The 23,118-nt window shown below is 44.6% G+C and overlaps 1 protein-coding gene and 1 pseudogene across 1 annotated transcript; both read left to right on the top strand.

Annotated features, from left to right (window-relative positions):
- Window positions 1–23,118, top strand: part of LOC110489399 — a 38,319-nt pseudogene that overhangs the window by 1,230 nt on the left and 13,971 nt on the right.
- Window positions 1,069–8,544, top strand: LOC110492871. The gene has a single exon (XM_036971307.1). It carries the CDS (start codon window positions 1,898–1,900, stop codon window positions 7,760–7,762), a length of 5,865 nt encoding a protein of 1,954 aa, XP_036827202.1. The 5' UTR covers window positions 1,069–1,897; the 3' UTR covers window positions 7,763–8,544.

Raw genomic sequence — 23,118 nt, 5'->3', positions numbered from 1 at the left:
TGGGAAAGCTGCCATTACTGTCAATATTACTCGCCAATGTGCAATCATTGGACAATAAATTAGACAAGATACGATCACGAATATCCTACCAACGGGACATCAAAAACGGTTATATCTTATGTTTCACGGAATCGTGGCTGAATGATGACATGGATATTCAGCTAGCGGGATATATGCTGCACCGGCAAGATAGAACAGCACACTCCGGTAAGATGATGGGGGTCTGTACATATTTGTAAACAACAGCTGGTGCACTAAATCTAAGGAAGTCTCTAGATTTTGCTTGCCTGGGGTAGAGTATCTTGTGATAAATTGCATACCACACTACTTGCCTAAAGAGTTTTCAGCTATACTTTTCGTGGCTGTTCATTTATCACCACAGACAGATGCTGGCACTAAGACCGCACTCAGTCAGATGTATAAGGAAATAAGCAAACAGGAAACCACTCACCCAGAGGCGGCGCTCCTAGTGGCCGGAGACTTTAATGCAGGGAAACTTAACACAGTTCTACCTAATTTCCATCAACATGTTAAATGTTCAACCAGAGGGGGAAAAATCTAGATCACCTGTACTCCACACACAGAAACGCGTACAAAGCTCTCCCTCGCCCTCCATTTGGTAAATCCGACCACAACTCTATCCTCCTGATTCCTGCTTACAAGCAAAAAGGAAAGCAGGAAGCACCAGTGACCCGGTCTATAAAAAGTGGTCAGATGAAGCAGAGGCTAAATCACGGACTGGAACATGTTCTGAGATTCTTCCGATGGAATTGAGGAGTACACCACATCAGTCACTGGCTTTATCAATAAGTGCATTGAGGACGTCATCCCCACAGTGACTGTACGTACATACCCCAACCAGAAACCATGGATTACAGGCAATATTCACTCTGAGCTAAAGGGTAGAGCTTCCGCTTTCAAGGTGCGGGACTCTAACCAGGAAGCCTATAAGAAATCCTGCTATGCCCTCCGACGAACCATCAAACAGGCAAAGCGTCAATACAGGGCTAAGATTGAATCATACTACACTGGCTCCGACACTCGTCTTATGTGGCAGGGCTTGTGCTGCCATCCTGTTAGAAGGTAACAGATTATTTTATTACAAGGGTTCAATTGGATTTTCATTGTGTGCAATGGTGTTATTTGCCCCCTAGTGGATGTTTCTGGTACTTAGAAAGACAACGCAAACAGGAAGTAGAGAATTTGTTCTGCACGCATAGAAGCAGCTACAAACAACGCTACGGTGCAGGTCTTTCAATGTAGTTATTTCTTGTCACGCTTCAGCCTTGGAAAATATTTGTTTGTAAGTTCAATTCAAGCATTTAGCTAATGGTTATAATCTTGTTATTGATAGAGTTGCTTACATGTCAATGTTGGTTGCATTTACTCACAAATTGCAATGCTTTTCATGTATGTCGTTAGCTGTATTACTTTGCTCGTGCGTCATGCAAACGAATTGTAAAATATACAATACTGTAGTTTGTTACTGTTCCTAGTGTAATATGCTTTGTTATTCTACATAGATGGTTGTACATTATTAGAGTAATGAAAGGAGCTAATTACCATATAAGTAACAATTAGCTATGGGTTGGCATCATGCCAGATGCATGGTACCTTAGCACGTGCTTTGTATTTATGCAACTTCAAATGTATAATGTACAGCTACTGTCGGTGTGAATTGAATACTAAAGTATATTCTTTTCTGTATTTTGCAGTTTCACAACATAAACGTTTTCAATATATTCATTCAAGAAAAGTCACGCCTTGGGAGTTTTATTGAAGACTTAGTTGTTAGCTATCTGTCTAGTTTTGCATGGGAACGCAACTCAAAGGGCAGAATAGTGAAAAAACATCATCACAGCGGGCTCAAGCACAAGAATAACTGCACACGGTGGTTATGTTTCTACGTTCATCAGCCAACAAAGCCTCTTATCCTAGGGAAGACCAGCAGTCTACGATGCAACAACCAGAGTCAGGTGTTCAACAGAGAGAGATGGAAGAGCCTCTTCAGCACATTGGGACCAAGTCTCAATCTACAAGATCAAGGTCATCAAAACAGTCAAGCAGATCCTCAACGGTGAGTTTTGCAGCCGTCAAAGCACGCGCCAAGGCGGACGCAGCACGCGCACAAGTCTCTTATGCTGAGAAGGAAGCTTCTGTGATGAAACAAAGGGCAGAAATAGAGGCCAGCTTGTTGAAGCAAAAAGCTGACCTCGAGGCAAGTTTATATGTTCTCCAAGTTGAGAGAGCAGCTGCTGCTGCGTTGGCTGAAGCTGCAGCCTTTGAAGAAGTTGTAGGATCAGAACGCAGAGAGCTTCGCAAAGAACTAGACACAGGGACACAGCCCTTAAGTCCAGTCCAACGTACATGTGAGTATGTGCAACAACATGCTAGGCCCTACTTTGCTGAACTTCCATTTGAAGTGGAGAAACAAGAGCTTAGTGTTGACCCAGCTACATGCCACAATCTAGAAAGTAGCAAACAACGGAGCATAAGCAGAGACTCTCCGTTCAAAAGGAATGAACAGCAGCATGGTGGAAATGGAAAACAAGCCCACTTCCAGTCACACACACGAAACTTCCCTGAGTCACAAGTGGCACCAGACCTCATCAAGTACCTCCTACGCCGTGAGATGGTGAGTTCCGGACTCCTGAAGTTTGATGATCGTCCTGAAAATTATTGGGCATGGAAAGCATCCTTTCTCAATGCGACCAGAGACTTGAATTTATCAGCCGGGGAAGAGTTAGATCTAATTACCAAGTGGCTAGGGGCAGAGTCGTCTGAGCAAGCAAACAGAATTAGATCTGTCCATATTTTCAACGCAACAGCAGGACTTAACATGGTCTGGCAACGACTAGAAGAGTGCTATGGTACACCCGAAGTGATCGAGAATGCACTGTTGAAGAAAATTGAGGATTTTCCAAAACTGGCTAACAAAGACAATCACAAACTAAGAGAACTAGGTGACATTCTTCTCGAACTGGAGTGTGCTAAAGTAGAAGGGTACCTTCCAGGCCTCGCTTATCTGGACACATCTCGGGGGGTAAACCCTATTGTAGAGAAACTTCCATTCAGTTTACAAGAAAAATGGATAGCACAGGGATCCAAATATAAGGAGGACTATCGGGTAGCATTCCCACCATTCTCGTTCTTCTCGAGATTCATCAGGAATCAGGCGAAAATTAGAAATGACCCCAGCTTCACCCTCTACACCTCAACTAACCAGGTGCCCATGAAAAGTGAGAAACCTGCCAGGTACAGCAGCAAGACACCTGTGACTGTATACAAGACAGATGTGTCATCTGAGGCCTCAGACCACCAAACCAAACCCAGTAAGACAAAGGTTGAAAACCCTGACCATCACTGTCCAATACATAACAAGCCTCATCCTCTTAAAAAGTGTCGTGGGTTTAGATACAAAACTCTAGATGAGCGCAAATCATATCTCAAAGACAATGGCATTTGTTTCCGATGTTGTGGGTCAACTCAGCACAGAGCTAAAGACTGTAAGGTTTCAATCAAGTGCTCTGAGTGCGACAGCGACAGGCATCTTGCTGCTCTGCATCCAGGCCCAGCCCCTTCATATACAGACACCGCTACAGCAGAGAAAGAGCATGGTGGGGAGCAAGGTGACAATGCTCTTCTATCTGTCACCTCAAAGTGTACAGAGATCTGTGGTGAGGCAGTCAATCCAAGATCATGTTCAAAAATATGCCTAGTCAAAGCTTATCCGGCTGGGAAAAGAGAGAAAGCTGTCAAAATGTATGTAGTGCTTGATGAACAGAGTAACAAATCTCTGGCCAAGACAGAGTTTTTCAGTCTCTTCAACATCAATGACAACTCTGCTCCATACACCATGAAGACGTGTTCTGGGGTAACAGAGACTTCGGGCAGGAGAGCCGTAAACTTCATGGTGGAGTCTATAGATGGACACATGCAGCTCACTCTCCCTACTCTGATAGAGTGTGATATGATGCCAGACGATAGGATGGAGATTCCCTCCCCCGACATTGCGTATCATCATCCCCATCTGCAACCAGTTATGGACAAAATTCCAGCAGTGGACCCAGACGCTCCCATCCTCCTGCTCTTAGGACGAGACATCTTAAGGGTACACAAGGTACGAGAGCAAATCAATGGGCCCCACGACACTCCTTATGCACAGCGACTCGACCTCGGGTGGGTCATCGTGGGTGAGGTCTGTCTGGGAACGGCTCACCGACCAGCCAATGTTAACGTGTTCAGGACAAACATACTTCAAAATGGTCGCACATCCTATCTGAGCCCTTGCCCTGACATCATCCAGGTAAAAGAGAACTACAACAGCGTAGCTCAGAAACACATCTCTCCCTCTACAGTGCACTCGAGAGATCCAATCACAACTGTGAACACAGACAGCCTGGGATGTTCCGTGTTCGACAAAACACAAGACGATGATAAACCAGCACCATCAGTGGAGGACAAAGCCTTCTTGGACATTATGGACAAACAGGTTTTCCAGGATGATGGAAACAACTGGGTGGCTCCACTACCCTTTCGCCCCACTAGACGTCGCCTCCCTAATAACAGGGAGCAGGCCATGAACCGTCTCACATCACTTCGCAGGACTTTAGACAAAAAACCTGACATGAAGCGTCATTTTATTGACTTCATGCAAAAGATGCTGGATAACGACCAAGCCGAACCTTCACAGCCACTAGAGGGAGACAAAGAACGTTGGTATCTGCCCATATTTGGTGTTTACCATCCACAAAAGCCTGAACAAATAAGAGTAGTATTTGACTCCAGTGCTAAGTGTCAAGGCGTGTCACTTAACGATGTTCTGCTCAGTGGTCCAGACTTAAACAACACACTCTTGGGTGTCCTAATGCGTTTCCGCAAGGATTGCATTGCACTAACAGCAGATGTGCAACAAATGTTTTACTGTTTTGGTGTACGTGAGGATCACAGAGATTACTTAAGGTTTCTCTGGTATGAAGATAACAACCCAGATAGAAGCATAACTGAGTACAGGATGAAAGTCCATGTATTTGGGAACAGCCCTTCACCAGCCGTAGCCATCTACTGCATGAGACGAGCAGCGCTACAGGGTGAGAAGGAACACGGGTCAGAACCCAAGCAATATGTAGTGAGGAACTTCTACGTCGATGATGGTCTGACATCAGTAGCTACTACAGAAGAAGCTATCAACATTCTAAGAAAAACACAAGCAATGTTGGCGGAGTCCAACATGAAACTACACAAGATTGCATCCAATAGCAAAACAGTTATGGAAGCCTTCCCTATGGAGGACCGTGCAAAAGACTTAAAAGATCTGGACCTAGGAGTGGATCCTCTTCCCTTTCAACGGAGTCTGGGACTTTCCTGGAACCTGGAAACAGACAGCTTCTCATTCCAGGTGTCCCACAATGAGAAGCCTTTTACCCGGAGAGGCGTCCTGTCCACAGTGAATAGTCTTTATGACCCCCTTGGGTTCGTGGCTCCAATAACAATGCAAGGTAAAGCCTTAATCAGAGAACTCTCTTCTGATCAGAGTGAGTGGGATGCCCCTCTTCCCACAGAAAAAGAAGAGGAATGGAAAATGTGGAAGGAATCTTTGATGGAGTTGGAACATATGAATATTCAGCGGACCTACATCCCAGTCTCCTTGTCTACCACTCAAAGAAGAGAGCTACACATCTTCTCGGATGCCTCTACAGTAGCCATAGGAGCAGTAGCCTACCTGAGAGTTATTGACTCGGAAGGTCAATGCCATGTTGGATTTGTCATGGGGAAATCAAAATTGGCCCCTCGTCCGGCCCACACTATCCCACGCCTAGAACTGTGTGCGGCTTTGCTAGCTGTTGAGATGTATGAACTGATCAAAGACGAAATGGACATTGATGTACATGCAGCCAAGTTCTACACAGACAGTAAGATAGTTCTTGGTTACATCCACAATGTCACCAAAAGATTCTACGTTTATGTTGCCAATAGGGTAACTCGCATCAGGAAGTCTACCCATCCAGATCAGTGGTGCTATGTAAACACTGACAGCAATCCAGCAGACCATGCAACCAGGCCCATACTTGCTGCGCTCTTAAAACACACTAGTTGGTTCTCAGGTCCACCGTTCCTGACCCAAACAAACTCGAGTAAGACTGAGAACATCAATTTTGACCTTGTAGAGCCTCACAAAGATGCAGAGATTCGACCAGACGTCACTGTCTTTGCCTCTAAAGTTTCTGGAGCTCAACTCGGCTCTCATCGCTTTGAGAGGTTCTCAAGCTGGAAAGCTCTCAATCGAGCCACAGCACGACTCATTCATGTTGCCAGATCCTTCCATGAAGGTGCAGACAACAACAGCTGCAGAGGCTGGCATGACTGTAATAAACCATGCAGTACAAGTGAGTTGTTACAAGCCAAAACAGCAATCATTCACTGTGTGCAACATGAAGCCTTCAGAGAGGAATTCAAATGCATTGAAAAAGGAAAAGAGTTCCCAAAGCAAAGTACACTCAAAAAGCTGAACCCAGTGATTGATGAGGATGGGTTGCTGAGGGTGGGAGGCCGCTTATCCTCCGCCGAAATGTTACAAGACGAAAAACATCCTCTCATCATCCCACGGACACATCATGTTGCCACTCTGCTGGTAAGACATTATCACGAGCAAGTGGCTCACCAAGGCCGTCATTTTTCAGATGGAGCTATTCGAGCAGCAGGCTTCTGGATTATTGGGAGCAAACGTCTGGTCTCTGGTATCATTCACAAGTGTGTCACCTGCCGCAAGGTTAGAGGGAGGTTAGTTGACCAAAAAATGGCTGACTTGCCTGCAGACAGACTCACATCTGAACCACCATTCACCAGCGTTGGACTTGATGTGTTTGGACCATGGAATGTCATAACTCGTCGCACTAGAGGTGGTAGTGCAGACTCCAAGCGCTGGGCGGTGCTCTTTACATGTATGTCTACTAGAGCAGTCCATATCGAGCTTATCGAATCCATGTCCACATCCAGCTTCATCAACGCGCTGAGGCGTTTTTTCTCTATCCGTGGTCCAGCAAAAGTGCTACGCTCTGATCGAGGTACAAACTTTATAGGTGCCTGCAGGGAACTGGGTATCGACACAAATGACTCAGAACTGACTAAATACCTCTCAGATAAGGGATGTACTTGGATATTTAATCCTCCACACTCGTCTCATATGGGTGGTTCTTGGGAGAGACTCATTGGGGTTGCCAGACGTATTCTTGATGCTATGCTGTTTCAGACGGGCTCCATTCGTCTCACACATGAGGTCTTGAGCACTCTTATGTCTGAAGTTATGGCAATAATCAATGCGAGACCCTTAGTGTCAGTATCAACTGACCCTGACATGCCTACCATTCTCACACCCTCAATGTTACTTACACAAAAGACCAGCGCTACCTCAGCCCCTTCTGGATACTTCAGCATGAACGACCTTCATGGAAAACAGTGGAAGCAAGTCCAGTGTCTCGCTGACACCTTTTGGAAAAGGTGGAGACAGGAGTACCTGACAACGCTGCAGAGACGCAGAAAATGGACAGCAGAAAAGCCAAATGTAAAAGTGGGAGATGTTGTCTTATTGAAAGACAGTCAGGCACACAGAAATGACTGGCCAGTCGGGCTTGTGGTAAAAACCTTTCCCAGTACTGACAAAAAGGTTAGGAAAGTAGAACTAAAAATTGTCAAGCAAGGAGCTGCTAAGGTGTTTCTGAGACCAATCTCAGAGATTGTTGTTCTTCTTTCTGAAGCATCCTAGAGAAAAGATAAAAATAGAAAGGGCATTATTTGTTTCTTGATATGTTTTATTTCATAGTGGCACAATTTCATTATACCAGGCGGGGAGTGTGCTGTCATCCTGTTAGAAGGTAACAGATTATTTTATTACAAGGGTTCAATTGGATTTTCATTGTGTGCAATGGTGTTATTTGCCCCCTAGTGGATGTTTCTGGTACTTAGAAAGACAACGCAAACAGGAAGTAGAGAATTTGTTCTGCACGCATAGAAGCAGCTACAAACAACGCTACGGTGCAGGTCTTTCAATGTAGTTATTTCTTGTCACGCTTCAGCCTTGGAAAATATTTGTTTGTAAGTTCAATTCAAGCATTTAGCTAATGGTTATAATCTTGTTATTGATAGAGTTGCTTACATGTCAATGTTGGTTGCATTTACTCACAAATTGCAATGCTTTTCATGTATGTCGTTAGCTGTATTACTTTGCTCGTGCGTCATGCAAACGAATTGTAAAATATACAATACTGTAGTTTGTTACTGTTCCTAGTGTAATATGCTTTGTTATTCTACATAGATGGTTGTACATTATTAGAGTAATGAAAGGAGCTAATTACCATATAAGTAACAATTAGCTATGGGTTGGCATCATGCCAGATGCATGGTACCTTAGCACGTGCTTTGTATTTATGCAACTTCAAATGTATAATGTACAGCTACTGTCGGTGTGAATTGAATACTAAAGTATATTCTTTTCTGTATTTTGCAGTTTCACAACATAAACGTTTTCAATATATTCATTCAAGAAAAGTCACGCCTTGGGAGTTTTATTGAAGACTTAGTTGTTAGCTATCTGTCTAGTTTTGCATGGGAACGCAACTCAAAGGGCAGAATAGGGCTTGCAAACTATTACAGACTACAAAGGGAAGCACAGCCGTAAGCTTCCCAGTGACACAAGCCTACCAGACGAGCTAAATCACTTCTATGCTTGCTTCGAGGCAAGCAACACTGAGGCATGCATGAGAGCATCAGCTGTTCCGGATGACTGTGTGATCATGCTCACCGTAGCCGATGTGAGTAAGACCTTTAAACAGGTCAACATTCACATGGCTGCGGGGCTAGATGGATTACCAGGACATGTACTCTGGACTAGAGGTCGACCGATTATGATTTTTCAACGCCGATACAGATTATTGGAGGACAAAAAAAGCCGATACCGATTAATCGGCCGATTTTTTAAATGTATATAAATATACACATTTTTGTAATAATGACAATTGCAACAACACTGAATGAACAATGAACACTTTTATTTGAACTTAATATAATACATATGGGCTTTTGGATGGGTGTTCTTAAGGTGATTCCACAGGTTGGTGGTATTTTTTTATTTAGCCGTTGCTGACCCCATGCTTACATCTTTACCACAAATAAGACACCTTGCTTTCACCTTGCCAATTCCATGTAATAGTCCCACACTGGTGCTCTGCTTTTCTCTGCCATCTGTAAAACACACACACAGCTCTGAAGTGACAATGATACTGAAGAGTCTGCTTAGGAGACAAATACTCTCAACTGTTTGAATAAAAATAGAGTTTAAGTTACCTGTGATGAATGTTGAAAACAAAAACTGTAATTTCTATATGCAGGAAATCCTATTTTAATAATGGACATGGTAAGAATTGACTACCAAAGTGCGAGTCATAATTCCCATGACACCTTCTAGCAAAATCTGAAAAGCGGTTCCTTCATTCATTTTATCCCATAGGATATTTTTAGATTCACTTAAAATAAAGTCTGTGTTTCGTGTAGGCTTACACCACCTTGCCAATTTTATAACTGTGTAGATATCCATAGGACAAGGTAACACTGATCAATATTGGCTAAATATAAGTGAAGATAATTTTTTTTGTAGAGTGAATTTATGAAAATATGTTGACAAGCGTTACCTTATCCTAGTGAGATTTACACGGGTATCAAAATGCAGAGGCGGTTTAAGCCTGCACGAAACACAGACCTTATTTGAAGTAGATCAAGACATTCTCTATGGAAGACATGAACGGTAAAATAACGAAGGAACCCCTTTCAAGTTCAGCCGCAAGTTATTACAGGAATTATAACGCCTCAACTATTTCTCTCTAAACCATATACCTTTGACTATTACTAGCCTGCTGCTGCCTACCACCCCTCAGTCAGACTGCTCTATCAAATATCAAATCATAAACTTAACTATAATAAACACACAGAAATACGAGCCTTAGGTAAAATCCGGAAACTATCACCTCGAAAACAAAACATTTATTCCATTCCGTATTTTATGTAACGGGTGGCATCCATGAGTCTAAATATTCCTGTTACATTGCACAACCTTCAATGTTATGTCATAATTACATACAATTCTGGCAAATTAGTTCGCAAAGAGCCAGGTGGCCCAAACTGTTGCATATACCCTGACTCTGCGTTCAATGAACACAAGAGAAGTGACACAATTTCACCTGGTTAATATTGCCTGCTAACCTGGATTTCTTTTAGCTAAATATGCATGGTTAAAAATATATACTTGTGTATTGATTTTAAGAAAGGCATTGATGTTTATGGTTAAGTACACATTGGTGCAACGACAGTCGTTGATTGATTGTTTTTTATAAAATAAGTTTAATGCTAGCTAGCAACTTACCTTGGCATACTGCATTCGCATAACAGGCGGGATCCTCGTGAGGCAGGTGGTTAGAGCGTTGGTCTAGTTAACTGTAAGGTTGCAAGATTGGATCCCCCGAGCTGACAAGGTACAAATCTGTCGTTCTGCCACGTTCCTAGGCCGTCATTGAAAATAAGAATGTGTTCTTAACTGACTTGCCTAGTTAAATAAAGATGAAATAAAGGTGTAAAAAATGAATAAATAAATATAAAAAAATCGCCAAAATCGGTGCCCAAAAATACCGATTTCCGAGTGTTATGAAAACTTGAAATCGGCCCTAATTAATCGGCCATTCCGATTAATCGGTCGACCTCTACTCTGGACATGTACTCTGGGCATGTGCTGACCAACTGGCATGTGTCTTCACTGACATTTTCAACATGTCCCTGATTGAGTCTGTAATACCAACATGTTTCAAGCAGACCACCATAGTCCCTGTGCCCAAGAACACGAAGGCAACCTGCCTAAATGACTACATACCCGTAGCACTCACATCCGTAGCCATGAAGTGCTTTGAAAGGTCGGTAAATGGCTCACATCAACACCATTATCCCAGAAACTCTAGACCCATTCCAATTTGCATACCGCCCAAACAGATCCACAGATGATGCAATCTCTATTGCACTCCACACTGCCCTTTCCCACCTGGACAAAAGGAACACCTATGTGAGAATACTATTCATTGACTACAGCTCAGCGTTCAACACCATAGTATCCTCAAAGCTCATCACTAACCTAAGGATCCTGGGACTAAACACTTCCCTCTGCAACTGGATCCTGGACTTCCTGACGTGCCTCCCCCCAGGTGGTGAGGGTAGGTAGCAACTCATCTGCCATGCTGAACCTCAACACTGGAGCCCCCCAGGGGTGCGTGCTCAGTCCTCTCATGTACTCCCTGTTCCCCCTACAACTGCATGTCCAGGCACGACTCCAACATCATCATTAAGTTTGCAGACGACGCAACAGTGGTGGCAGTGGCCTGATCACCGACAACGACGAGCCTATAGGGAGGAGGTCAGAGACCTGGCCGGGTGGTGCCAGAATAACAACCTATCTCTCAACGTAACCAAGACTAAGGAGATGATTGTGGACTACAGGAAAAGGAGGACCGAGCACACCCCCATTCTCATCGGCGGGGCTGTAGTGGAGCAGGTTAAGAGCTTCAAGTTCCTTGGTGTCCATATCACCAACAAACTAGAATGGTCCAAACACATCAAGACAGTCGTGAAGAGGGCACGACAAAGCCTATTCACCCTCAGGAAACTAAAAAGATTTTGCATGGGTCCTGAGATCCTCAAAAGGTTCTACAGCTGCAACATCGAGAGCATCCTGACTGGCTGCATCACTGCCTCGTACGGCAATTGCTCGATCTCCGACCGCAAGGCACTTCAGAGGGTAGTGCGTACGGCCCGGTATATCACTGTGGCTTAGCTGCCTGCCATCCAGGACCTCTACAGCAGGCGGTGTCAGAGGAAGGCCCTAAAAATGGTCAAAGACCCCAGCCACCGCAGTCATAGACTGTTCTCTCTACTACCACATGGCAATCGGTACCGAAGTGCCAAGTCTAGGACAAAAAGGCTTTTTTTTACCCCCAAGCCATAAGACTCCTGAACAGGTAATCAAATGGCTACCCGGACTATTTGCATTGTATGCCCCCCCTCTCTCTTTTACGCTACTGCTACTCTCTGTTTATCATACAGTGGGGCAAAAAAGTATTTAGTCAGCCACCAATTGTGCAGGTTCTCCCACTTAAAAAGATGAGAGAGGCCTGTAATTTTCATCATAGGTACACTTCAACTATGACAGACAAAATGAGAAAAAAAATCCAGAAAATCACACTGTAGGATTTTTAATTTATTTATTTGAAAATTATGGTGGAAAATAAGTAACATAAGTAAACCCTCTTTTTACGCTTCTGCTACTCTCTATTCATCATATATGCATAGTCACTTTAACCATATCTACATGTACATACTACCTCAATCAGCCTGACTAACCGGTGCCTGTATGCAGCCTCGCTACGGTTATAGCCCAGCTACTGTATATAGCCTCGCTACTGCTATTTTTCACTGTCTTTTTATTTCCTTACTTACCTATTGTTCACCTACCTTTTCACCTACCTGTTGGTTAGAGCCTGTAAGTAAGCAATTGTTGTATTTGGCGCACGTGACAAATCAACTTTGATTTGATTTGAACTCACTCACTGTGTCGTTGATAGAATAGAATAGCATTAACTCACTCACTGTGTCATTGATAGAATATAATAGAATTAACTCACTCACTGTATCATTGATAGAATAGAATAGAATTAACTCACTCACTATGTCATCGATAGAATAGAGGTAACTCACTCACTGTGTCATTGATAGAATAGAGGTAACTCACTGTGTCATGAATAGAATAGAATTAACTCATCCACTGTCATGAATAGAACAGAGTTAACTCACTCACTGTGTCATGAATAGAATGTAATTAACTCATGCACTGTCAGGAATAGATTTAACTCACTGTGTCATGAATAGAATAGAATTAGCTCACTCACTATGTCATCGATAGATTAGAGGTAATTCACTCACTGTGTTATCGATAGAATAGAGGTAACTCACTCACTGTGTCATCGATAGAATAGAGGTAATTCACTCACTGTGTCATCGATAGAATAGAGGTAACTCACTGTGTCATGAATATAATGTAATTAACTCATGCACTGTCAGGAATAGATTTAACTCACTGTGTCATGAATAGAATAGAATTAGCTCACTCACTATGTCATCGATAGATTAGAGGTAATTCACTCACTGTGTCATCGATAGAATAGAGGTAATTCACTCACTGTGTCATTGATAGAATAGAGGTAACGCACTGTGTCAATGATAGAATAGAATAGAGGTAACTCACTCACTGTGTCATCGATAGAATATAATAGAATAGAGGTAACTCACTCACTGTGTCATTGATAGAATAGAATAGAGGTAATTCATTCACGGTGTCATCGATAGAATAGAATAGAGGTAACTGACTGTCATTGATAGAATAGAGATAACTCAGTGTGTCATTGATAGAATATAATTGTTATCTCACTCAGTGTGTCATGTACTGTCATGTTGTGTCTTGTTTCTGTCCTTTCCCTTCACCCTGTCTCCCTCTGCTGGTCGTTGTTAGGTTACCTTTTCTCCCCCTCTTTTCCCCAGCTGTGCCTTGTCTCCTCCTAACTACCTCATCACCCCTTTTCCCACCTGTTCCCTTTTTTCCCTCTGATTAGGTCTCTATATCTCTCTCTGTTCCTGCTCCTGTCCTTGTCGGATTCTTGTTTGTGTTGTTCATGCCGGAACCAGACTATCGTCATGTTTGATGCAACCTTGTCCTGTCCTGTCGGAACCTGCCGGTCCATCTGAGCCTACGTTTTGTTTTGTTATTAAAGAATCTCTGTTTACGTTAATTCGCTTTTGGGTCCTCATTCACGCGCCGTAACAGAAGAATCCGACCAAGAATGGACCCAGCGACTTCGGATCCTCTCCACTCAGCCGTCGAGATCCAGGGAGCGATGCTAGGCAGACACAAGCAGGAATTGTCTGCTGCTCGGCATGCCGTTGAGACCCTGGCCACCCAAGTCTCCAACCTCACAGAACAGGTTCACCATCTCCGCCTCGATCCACCGGCCACTTCCAGGGCTTTCGAATCTCCGGAGCCCAGAATCAATAACCCGCCGTGTTACTCTGGGGAGCCCACTGAATGCCGCTCGTTCCTCACCCAGTGTGATATTGTGTTTTCTCTCCAGCCCAACACTTACTCCAGGAGCACTGCTCGTGTCGCCTACGTCATATCTCTCCTTACTGGACGGGCTCGTGAGTGGGGCACGGCAATCTGGGAGGCAAGGGCTGAGTGTACTAACCAGTATCAGGACTTTAAGGAGGAGATGATACGGGTTTTTGATCGATCTGTTTTTGGGGAGGAGGCTTCCAGGGCCCTGTCTTCCCTATGTCAGGGTAATCGATCCATAACAGACTACTCTATTGAGTTTCGCACTCTTGCTGCCTCCAGTGGCTGGAACGAGCCGGCTTTGCTCGCTCGTTTTCTGGAGGGTCTTCGCGCAGAGGTAAAGGATGAGATTCTCTCCCGGGAGGTTCCTTCCAGCGTGGATTCCTTGATTGAACTCGCTATTCGCATTGAGCGACGGGTTGATCTTCGTCACCGAGCTCGTGGAAAGGAGCTCGCGTTCTCCGTTGCCCCCCTCTCCGCATCACTACCATCTTCCTCTGCCGGCTCGGGTGCTGAGCCTATGCAGCTGGGAGGTATCCGCATCTCGACTAAGGAGAGGGAACGGAGAATCACCAACCGCCTCTGTCTCTATTGCGGTTCTGCTGGTCATTTTGTCACTTCATGTCCAGTAAAAGCCAGAGCTCATCAGTAAGCGGAGGGCTACTGGTGAGCGCTACTACTCCTGTCTCTCCTTCAAGATCCTGCACTACCTTGTCGGTCCATCTACGCTGGACCGGTTCGTCAGCTTCCTGCAGTGCCTTAATAGACTCTGGGGCGGAGGGCTGTTTTATGGACGAGACCTGGGCTCGGGAACATGACATTCCTCTCAGACAGTTAAGGGAGTCCACGGCCTTGTTCGCCCTGGATGGTAGTCCTCTCCCCAGGATTCAGCGTGAGACGCTACCTTTAACCCTCACTGTTTCTGGTAATCATAGCGAAACCATTTGTTTTTTAATTTTTCGTTCACCTTTTACACCTGTTGTTTTGGGCCATCCCTGGCTAGTTTGTCATAATCCTTCCATTAATTGGTCTAGTAATTCTATCCTCTCCTGGAACGTCTCTTGTCATGTGAAATGTTTAATGTCTGCTATCCCTCCTGTTTCCTCTGTCTCTTCTTCACAGGAGGAGCCTGGTGATTTGACAGGGGTGCCGGAGGAATATCACGATCTTCAGTCGGTCCAGGGCCACCTCTCTTCCTCCACACCGGTCGTATGATTGTAGTATTGATCTCCTTCCGGGAACCACTCCCCCCCGGGGTAGACTATACTCTCTGTCGGCTCCCGAACGTAAGGCTCTCGAAGATTATTTGTCTGTAGCTCTTGCCGCCGGTACCATAGTCCCCTCCTCCTCTCCCGCCGGAGCGGGGTTTTTTTTTGTTAAGAAGAAGGACGGGTCCCTGCGCCCCTGCATAGATTATCGAGGGCTGAATGACATAACAGTGAAGAATCGTTATCCGCTTCCTCTTATGTCTTCAGCCTTCGAGATCCTGCAGGGAGCCAGGTTTTTCACTAAGTTGGACCTTCGTAACGCTTACCATCTCGTGCGCATCAGGGAGGGGGACGAGTGGAAGACGGCGTTTAACACTCCGTTAGGGCACTTTGAATACCGGGTTCTTCCTTTCGGCCTCGCTAACGCTCCAGCTGTCTTTCAGGCATTAGTCAATGATGTCCTGAGAGACATGCTGAACATCTTTGTTTTCGTTTACCTTGACGATATCCTGATTTTTTCACCGTCACTCCAGATTCATGTTCAGCACGTTCGACGTGTCCTCCAGTGCCTTTTAGAGAATTGTCTTTTTGTGAAGGCTGAGAAGTGCTCTTTTCATGCCTCCTCCGTCACATTTCTCGGTTCTGTTATTTCCGCTGAAGGCATTAAGATGGATCCCGCTAAGGTCCAAGCTGTCATTGATTGGCCCGTCCCTAAGTCACGCGTCGAGTTGCAGCGCTTTCTCGGCTTCGCGAACTTCTATCGTCGTTTCATCCGTAATTTCGGTCAGGTGGCAGCCCCTCTCACAGCCCTTACTTCTGTCAAGACGTGCTTTAAGTGGTCCGTTTCCGCCCAGGGAGCTTTTGATCTCCTCAAGAATCGTTTTACATCCGCACCTATCCTTGTTACACCTGACGTCTCTAGACAGTTCATTGTCGAGGTTGACGCGTCAGAGGTGGGCGTGGGAGCCATTCTTTCTCAGCGCTCCTTCTCTGACGACAAGGTCCACCCTTGCGCGTATTTTTCTCATCGCCTGTCGCCGTCGGAACGTAACTATGATGTGGGAAACCGCGAACTGCTCGCCATCCGCTTAGCCCTAGGCGAATGGCGACAGTGGTTGGAGGGGGCGACCGTTCCTTTTGTCGTTTGGACTGACCATAGGAACCTTGAGTACATCCGTTCTGCCAAACGACTTAATGCGCGTCAGGCGCGCTGGGCGCTGTTTTTCGCTCGTTTCGAGTTCGTGATTTCTTATCGTCCGGGCTCTAAGAACACCAAGCCTGATGCTTTATCTCGTCTCTTCAGTTCTTCAGTAGCCTCCACTGACCCCGAGGGGATTCTCCCTGAGGGGCGTGTTGTCGGGTTGACTGTCTGGGGAATTGAGAGGCAGGTAAAGCAAGCACTCACTCAAACTCCGTCGCCGCGCGCTTGTCCCAGGAACCTTCTTTTCGTTCCTGTTCCTACTCGTCTGGCCGTTCTTCAGTGGGCTCACTCTGCCAAGTTAGCCGGCCACCCTGGCGTTCGGGGTACGCTTGCTTCCATTCGCCAGCGCTTTTGGTGGCCCACCCGGGAGCATGACACGTGTCGCTTCGTGGCTGCTTGTTCGGTCTGCGCGCAGACTAAGTCCGGTAACTCTCCTCCTGCCGGCCGGCTCAGGCCGCTTCCCATTCCCTCTCGACCGTGGTCTCACATCGCCTTAGATTTTGTCACCGGACTGCCTTCGTCAGCGGGGAAGACTGTTATTCTTACGGTTGTCGACAGGTTCTCTAAGGCGGCTCATTTTATTCCCCTTGCTAAGCTTCCTTCTGCTAAAGAGACGGCACAAATCATCATCGAGAATGTTTTCAGAATTCATGGCCTTCCGTCAGACGTCGTTTCGGACAGAGGTCCGCAATTCACGTCTCAATTTTGGAGGGAGTTTTGCCGTTTGATTGGGGCTTCCGTCAGTCTCTCTTCCGGCTTTCACCCCCAGTCTAACGGTCAAGCAGAACGGGCCAATCAGACTATTGGTCGCATCTTACGCAGTCTTTCTTTTCGCAACCCTGCGTCTTGGTCAGAACAGCTCCCCTGGGCAGAATACGCCCACAACTCGCTTCCTTCGTCTGCGACCGGGCTATCTCCTTTTCAGAGTAGCCTCGGGTACCAGCCTCCGCTGTTCTCATCTCAGTTCGCCGAGTCCAGCGTCCCCTCCGCTCAGGCTTTTGTCCAACGTTGCGAGCGCACCTGGAAGAGGGTCAGGTCTGCACTTTGCCGTTATAGGGCGCAGACTGTGAGGGCTGCTAATAAGCGTAGAACTAAGAGTCCTAGATATTGTCGCGGTCAGAGAGTTTGGCTCTCCACTCAGAACCTTCCCCTTAAGACCACTTCTCGCAAGTTGACCCCGCGGTTCATTGGTCCGTTCCGTATTTCTCAGGTCATTAATCCTGTCGCAGTTCGACTTCTTCTTCCGCGATACCTTCGTCGCGTCCACCCGGTCTTCCATGTCTCCTGTATCAAGCCCGTTCTTCGCGCCCCCGCTCGTCTTCCCCCCCCCCCCCCATCCTTGTCGAGGGCGCACCCATCTACAGGGTCCGTAGAATTTTGGACATGCGTCCTCGGGGCCGTGGTCATCAGTACCTAGTAGATTGGGAGGGGTACGGTCCTGAGGAGAGGAGTTGGGTTCCCTCTCGGGACGTGCTGGACCGTGCGCTGATCGATGATTTCCTCCGTTGCCGCCAGGTTTCCTCCTCGAGTGCGCCAGGAGGCGCTCGGTGAGTGGGGGGGTACTGTCATGTACTGTCATGTTGTGTCTTGTTTCTGTCCTTTCCCTTCAACCTGTCTCCCTCTGCTGGTCGTTGTTAGGTTACCTTTTCTCCCCCTCTTTTCCCCAGCTGTGCCTTGTCTCCTCCTAACTACCTCATCACCCCTTTTCCCACCTGTTCCCTTTTTTCCCTCTGATTAGGTCTCTATATCTCTCTCTGTTCCTGCTCCTGTCCTTGTCGGATTCTTGTTTGTGTTGTTCATGCCGGAACCAGACTATCGTCATGTTTGCTGCAACCTTGTCCTGTCCTGTCGGAACCTGCCGGTCCATCTGAGCCTACGTTTTGTTTTGTTATTAAAGAAGCTCTGTTTACGTTAATTCGCTTTTGGGTCCTCATTCACGCGCCGTAACACAGTGTGTCATTGATAGAATAGGATTGAGAACTCACTCAGTGTGTCATTGATAGAATAGAATTGTTAACTCACTCACTGTGTCATCGATAGAATAGAATTGTTAACTCACTCACTGTGTCAACGATAGAATAAAATAGAGGTAACTCACTCTCTGTGGCATTGATCTAATCAGGGGTAAGCTGATAGGTCACTGTCTGTCCTCCCTCTCAGTTAACTCAGGGCCTTACCCATCATGGGGGGCATCTCAATATTGTGTTCAGTGGCTTTCTTAACCATGTATTGTGTTCAGTGGCTTTCTTAACCAGAAAAAAAATCCAGAAAATCACACTGTAGGATTTTTAATTTATTTATTTGAAAATTATGGTGGAAAATAAGTAACATAAGTAAACCCTCTTTTTACGCTTCTGCTACTCTCTATTCATCATATATGCATAGTCACTTTAACCATATCTACATGTACATACTACCTCAATCAGCCTGACTAACCAGTGCCTGTATGCAGCCTCGCTACGGTTATAGCCCAGCTACTGTATATAGCCTCGCTACTGCTATTTTTCACTGTCTTTTTATTTCCTTACTTACCTATTGTTCACCTACCTTTTGACCTACCTGTTGGTTAGAGCCTGTAAGTAAGCAATTGTTGTATTTGGCGCACGTGACAAATCAACTTTGATTTGATTTGAACTCACTCACTGTGTCGTTGATAGAATAGAATAGCATTAACTCACTCACTGTGTCATTGATAGAATATAATAGAATTAACTCACTCACTGTATCATTGATAGAATAGAATAGAATTAACTCACTCACTATGTCATCGATAGAATAGAGGTAACTCACTCACTGTGTCATTGATAGAATAGAGGTAACTCACTGTGTCATGAATAGAATAGAATTAACTCATCCACTGTCATGAATAGAACAGAGTTAACTCACTCACTGTGTCATGAATAGAATGTAATTAACTCATGCACTGTCAGGAATAGATTTAATCGATAGAATAGAATTGTTAACTCACTCACTGTGTCAACGATAGAATAAAATAGAGGTAACTCACTCTCTGTGGCATTGATCTGATCAGGGGTAAGCTGATAGGTCACTGTCTGTCCTCCCTCTCAGTTAACTCAGGGCCTTACCCATCATGGGGGGCATCTCAATATTGTGTTCAGTGGCTTTCTTAACCATGTATTGTGTTCAGTGGCTTTCTTAACCAGAAAAAAAATCCAGAAAATCACACTGTAGGATTTTTTATTTATTTATTTGAAAATTATGGTGGAAAATAAGTAACATAAGTAAACCCTCTTTTTACGCTTCTGCTACTCTCTATTCATCATATATGCATAGTCACTTTAACCATATCTACATGTACATACTACCTCAATCAGCCTGACTAACCGGTGCCTGCATTGATAGAATAGAATTGTTAACTCACTCACTGTGTCATCGATAGAATAGAATTGTTAACTCACTCACTGTGTCAACGATAGAATAAAATAGAGGTAACTCACTCTCTGTGGCATTGATCTGATCAGGGGTAAGCTGATAGGTCACTGTCTGTCCTCCCTCTCAGTTAACTCAGGGCCTTACCCATCATGGGGGGCATCTCAATATTGTGTTCAGTGGCTTTCTTAACCATGTCCTTCTCATTAACTTATCTTCGTCCCATTATGATGACCACTGATAAAATAATACTAATGTGGTGGAAACAGAATCCAATCCAATCCTTCTATCGACCAGAGATGGGCAGTGTGTATCTGTCACGTTCGGACCTTTATTTCCTTTGTTTTGTCTTTATTTAGTGTGGTCAGGGCGTCAGTCTATGTTTTGTGTTTCTATGTTTGGTTTCTGTTTCGGCCTAGTATGGTTCTCAATCAGAGGCAGGTGTCGTTAGTTGTCTCTGATTGAGAATCATACTTAGGTAGCCTGGGTTTCACTGTTGGTTTGTGGGTGTTTGTTTCCTGTGTCAGTGTTTGTGCCACACGGGACTGTTTCGGTTTGGTTTATTTCACGTTATCGTTTATTGTTTTGTATTTCATAGTGTTCAGGCTTTTCTTATTAAAATCGTCATGGACACTTACCACGCTGCGTATTGGTCCGATCCTTGCTACACCTCTTCAGACGAAGAGGAGGACATCTGCCGTTACAGTATCAGTGTCTAGACAGTGCTCTTGAAGTAAAGTAGATGATGAAAGCAAGCTATTGCCAAGTATTGAGACACTGACATCTAGACACAAGTATCTGAAACCCTTGTGATTGCAGCTTGCTTTCAAAACGTTGGTTGTTCGTAAATGTATTGCATCAGCGCAATAGATTTTGTGGCTATCTCTTCAGACGCAGTTTTGCTCGCTCCCCCTCTCCTTGGGCATGTGTGTGGATGAGAAGCTCGTATTACAGGAACAGCTGATTGATAGCATCCTGATTGTCCTACAGAAGAACCCGGCGTTGCACTACTACCAGGGTTACCATGACATCGTGGTCACCTTCCTACTGGTGGTAGGGGAGCGCATGGCCATCGCCATGGTGTAGACCCTCTCTAACCACCACCTCAGGTTGATATGAGGAAATCGGCACACTTATTATGAGACTCTTTATGAATACATAAGAGCACAGACCTCCAGACCTGGGTTCAAGCAATATTTTAAATATTCCCAAAATACTTTGAGCATTTGCTTGAGCCTGCCTGTAGTGACATGGCAGGCGTGGCAATTTTTAAACTCTTCCCTTGTACCAGGCAAGCTCAATCAAACACAGCTTAAGCATTTTAATGATTTCAAATATTATTTGAACCCAGGTCTGTTATTATATCCCTTATTCTGACCACCAAAGATGGCTTCCCCTCTCTATCATGGTCACATTATCCTCCTTCCCCAGCTGTGATTTCATGGATCCAACCATGGACAGCACCTAGCACATACTGAACTACCTGATGCCTATACTGGATGGTGTCACGACTTCCGCCGATGTTGGTTCCTCTCCTTGTTCGGGCGGCGTTTGGCGGTCGGCGTCGCCGGTCTTCTAGCCATCATCGATCCACTTTCATTTTCCATTTGTTTTGTCTTCCCACACACCTGGTATCAATTCCATCATTACATGTTGTGTATTTAACCCTCTGTTCCCCCATGTCCTTGTCCAGAATTGTTTATTGTAAGTGCATGTGCACGTTTATCTGGTGTGCGACGGGTTTTGTACCCATTGATTGTTTGTTCTGTTTCCGGTGGTTTTTATTATTAAATTGCTCTGTTGTAAACACTGTTTTTGCTCTGCTGCACCTGACTTCTCTGCCACCAGTATGTACCCCTTACAGATGGAGATAGTTGATCCAGAACTACATGATTTTATGCTCAGGTAAATCTTTGTTATTAAACATTTGAATAGACACTCTTATCCAGAGTGACTTACAGGAGCAATTAGGGTTAAGTGCTCTTGCTCAAGGGCACATCGGCATATTTTCCACCGAGTTGGATCGGGGTTTCGAACAATCAACCTTTCGGTTACTTGCCCAACGCTCTTAACCGCTAGGCTACCTGCCGTCCTATGTGGATTTGTTGCAGTGAGAGAGGCACAGATCACAGTTTGTGTGACTTCAACTCCAAATCTGTGTCTTCTTGTGTCCTTTAGGGAAATTGGAGAGACAGTTTTCCAGATTATTTGAGAAAAGATCAAATAGCAGGTTTGAATGGCAGATAACAAGCGAGGCATGGCTGCAAGGAATACACCTTCACTTTGAAGTAATTCTACCAGTTTTCCCCAACTACAAACTCTGATTCATAGCAAGAGTTTTGAAGTTTATTCAGTTGATAGCAGTGGAATCTATTTTGTTTTATTATGTGTTCAAGAATAAAACATTCAGATGTTTTACCTTGTAGCCTTGTGATAATATATTTTCTATCAGCAACATCAGTTTCTACAGTGAGCTCCAAAAGGATTGGGACAGTGACAGATTTTTTGTTGTTTTGGCTCTGTAACCAGCACTTTGGATTTGAAATGATACAAAGTTCAAGTGCAGACTGTCGCCTTTAATTGGAGGGTATTTTCACCCATATTGGGTGAACTGTTTAGAAATTACAATACTTTTTCAACCAAATGTATTGGGACAAATTCACTTACAATGCCTTCAGAAAGTATTCACACCCCTTGACTTTTTCCACATTTCGTTGTGTTACAGCTTGCATTTAAAATGGATAGAGGTTCTGTGTCACTGATCTACACACAATACCCCACAAAGTTACATTTGTACAAATTAATTAAAAATGAAAAGCTGAAATGTTTGTCAGTAAGTATTCAACTCCTTTGTTATGTTGTGACGTGAATATCATTAATGTGATGATTATTTTATCAAATCAATTAAATATGTTTAATTATTATGAAGATTAAATGAATCATGTAACAATTAAGTCATTAGCAATCTTGGGGCACCACGGAAAAAGTTTGTTTAATGAGTTACCCTTTCCCCAAATTAACTCAAGAATATCAGAATATATCCTTATCATATTAGTCATCCATTAATTATTATTACCTCATATCAGTCTCATTCTGAACATCGTTGACTTCAATTCTGCACGATTTGA

Source organism: Oncorhynchus mykiss, chromosome 32 (genome assembly GCF_013265735.2).
Source record: "Oncorhynchus mykiss isolate Arlee chromosome 32, USDA_OmykA_1.1, whole genome shotgun sequence".
Taxonomy (NCBI): Eukaryota; Metazoa; Chordata; class Actinopteri; order Salmoniformes; family Salmonidae; genus Oncorhynchus; species Oncorhynchus mykiss.
Note: the sequence above shows the minus strand (reverse complement) of the source record. Positions and strands in the feature narration are given on the sequence as shown.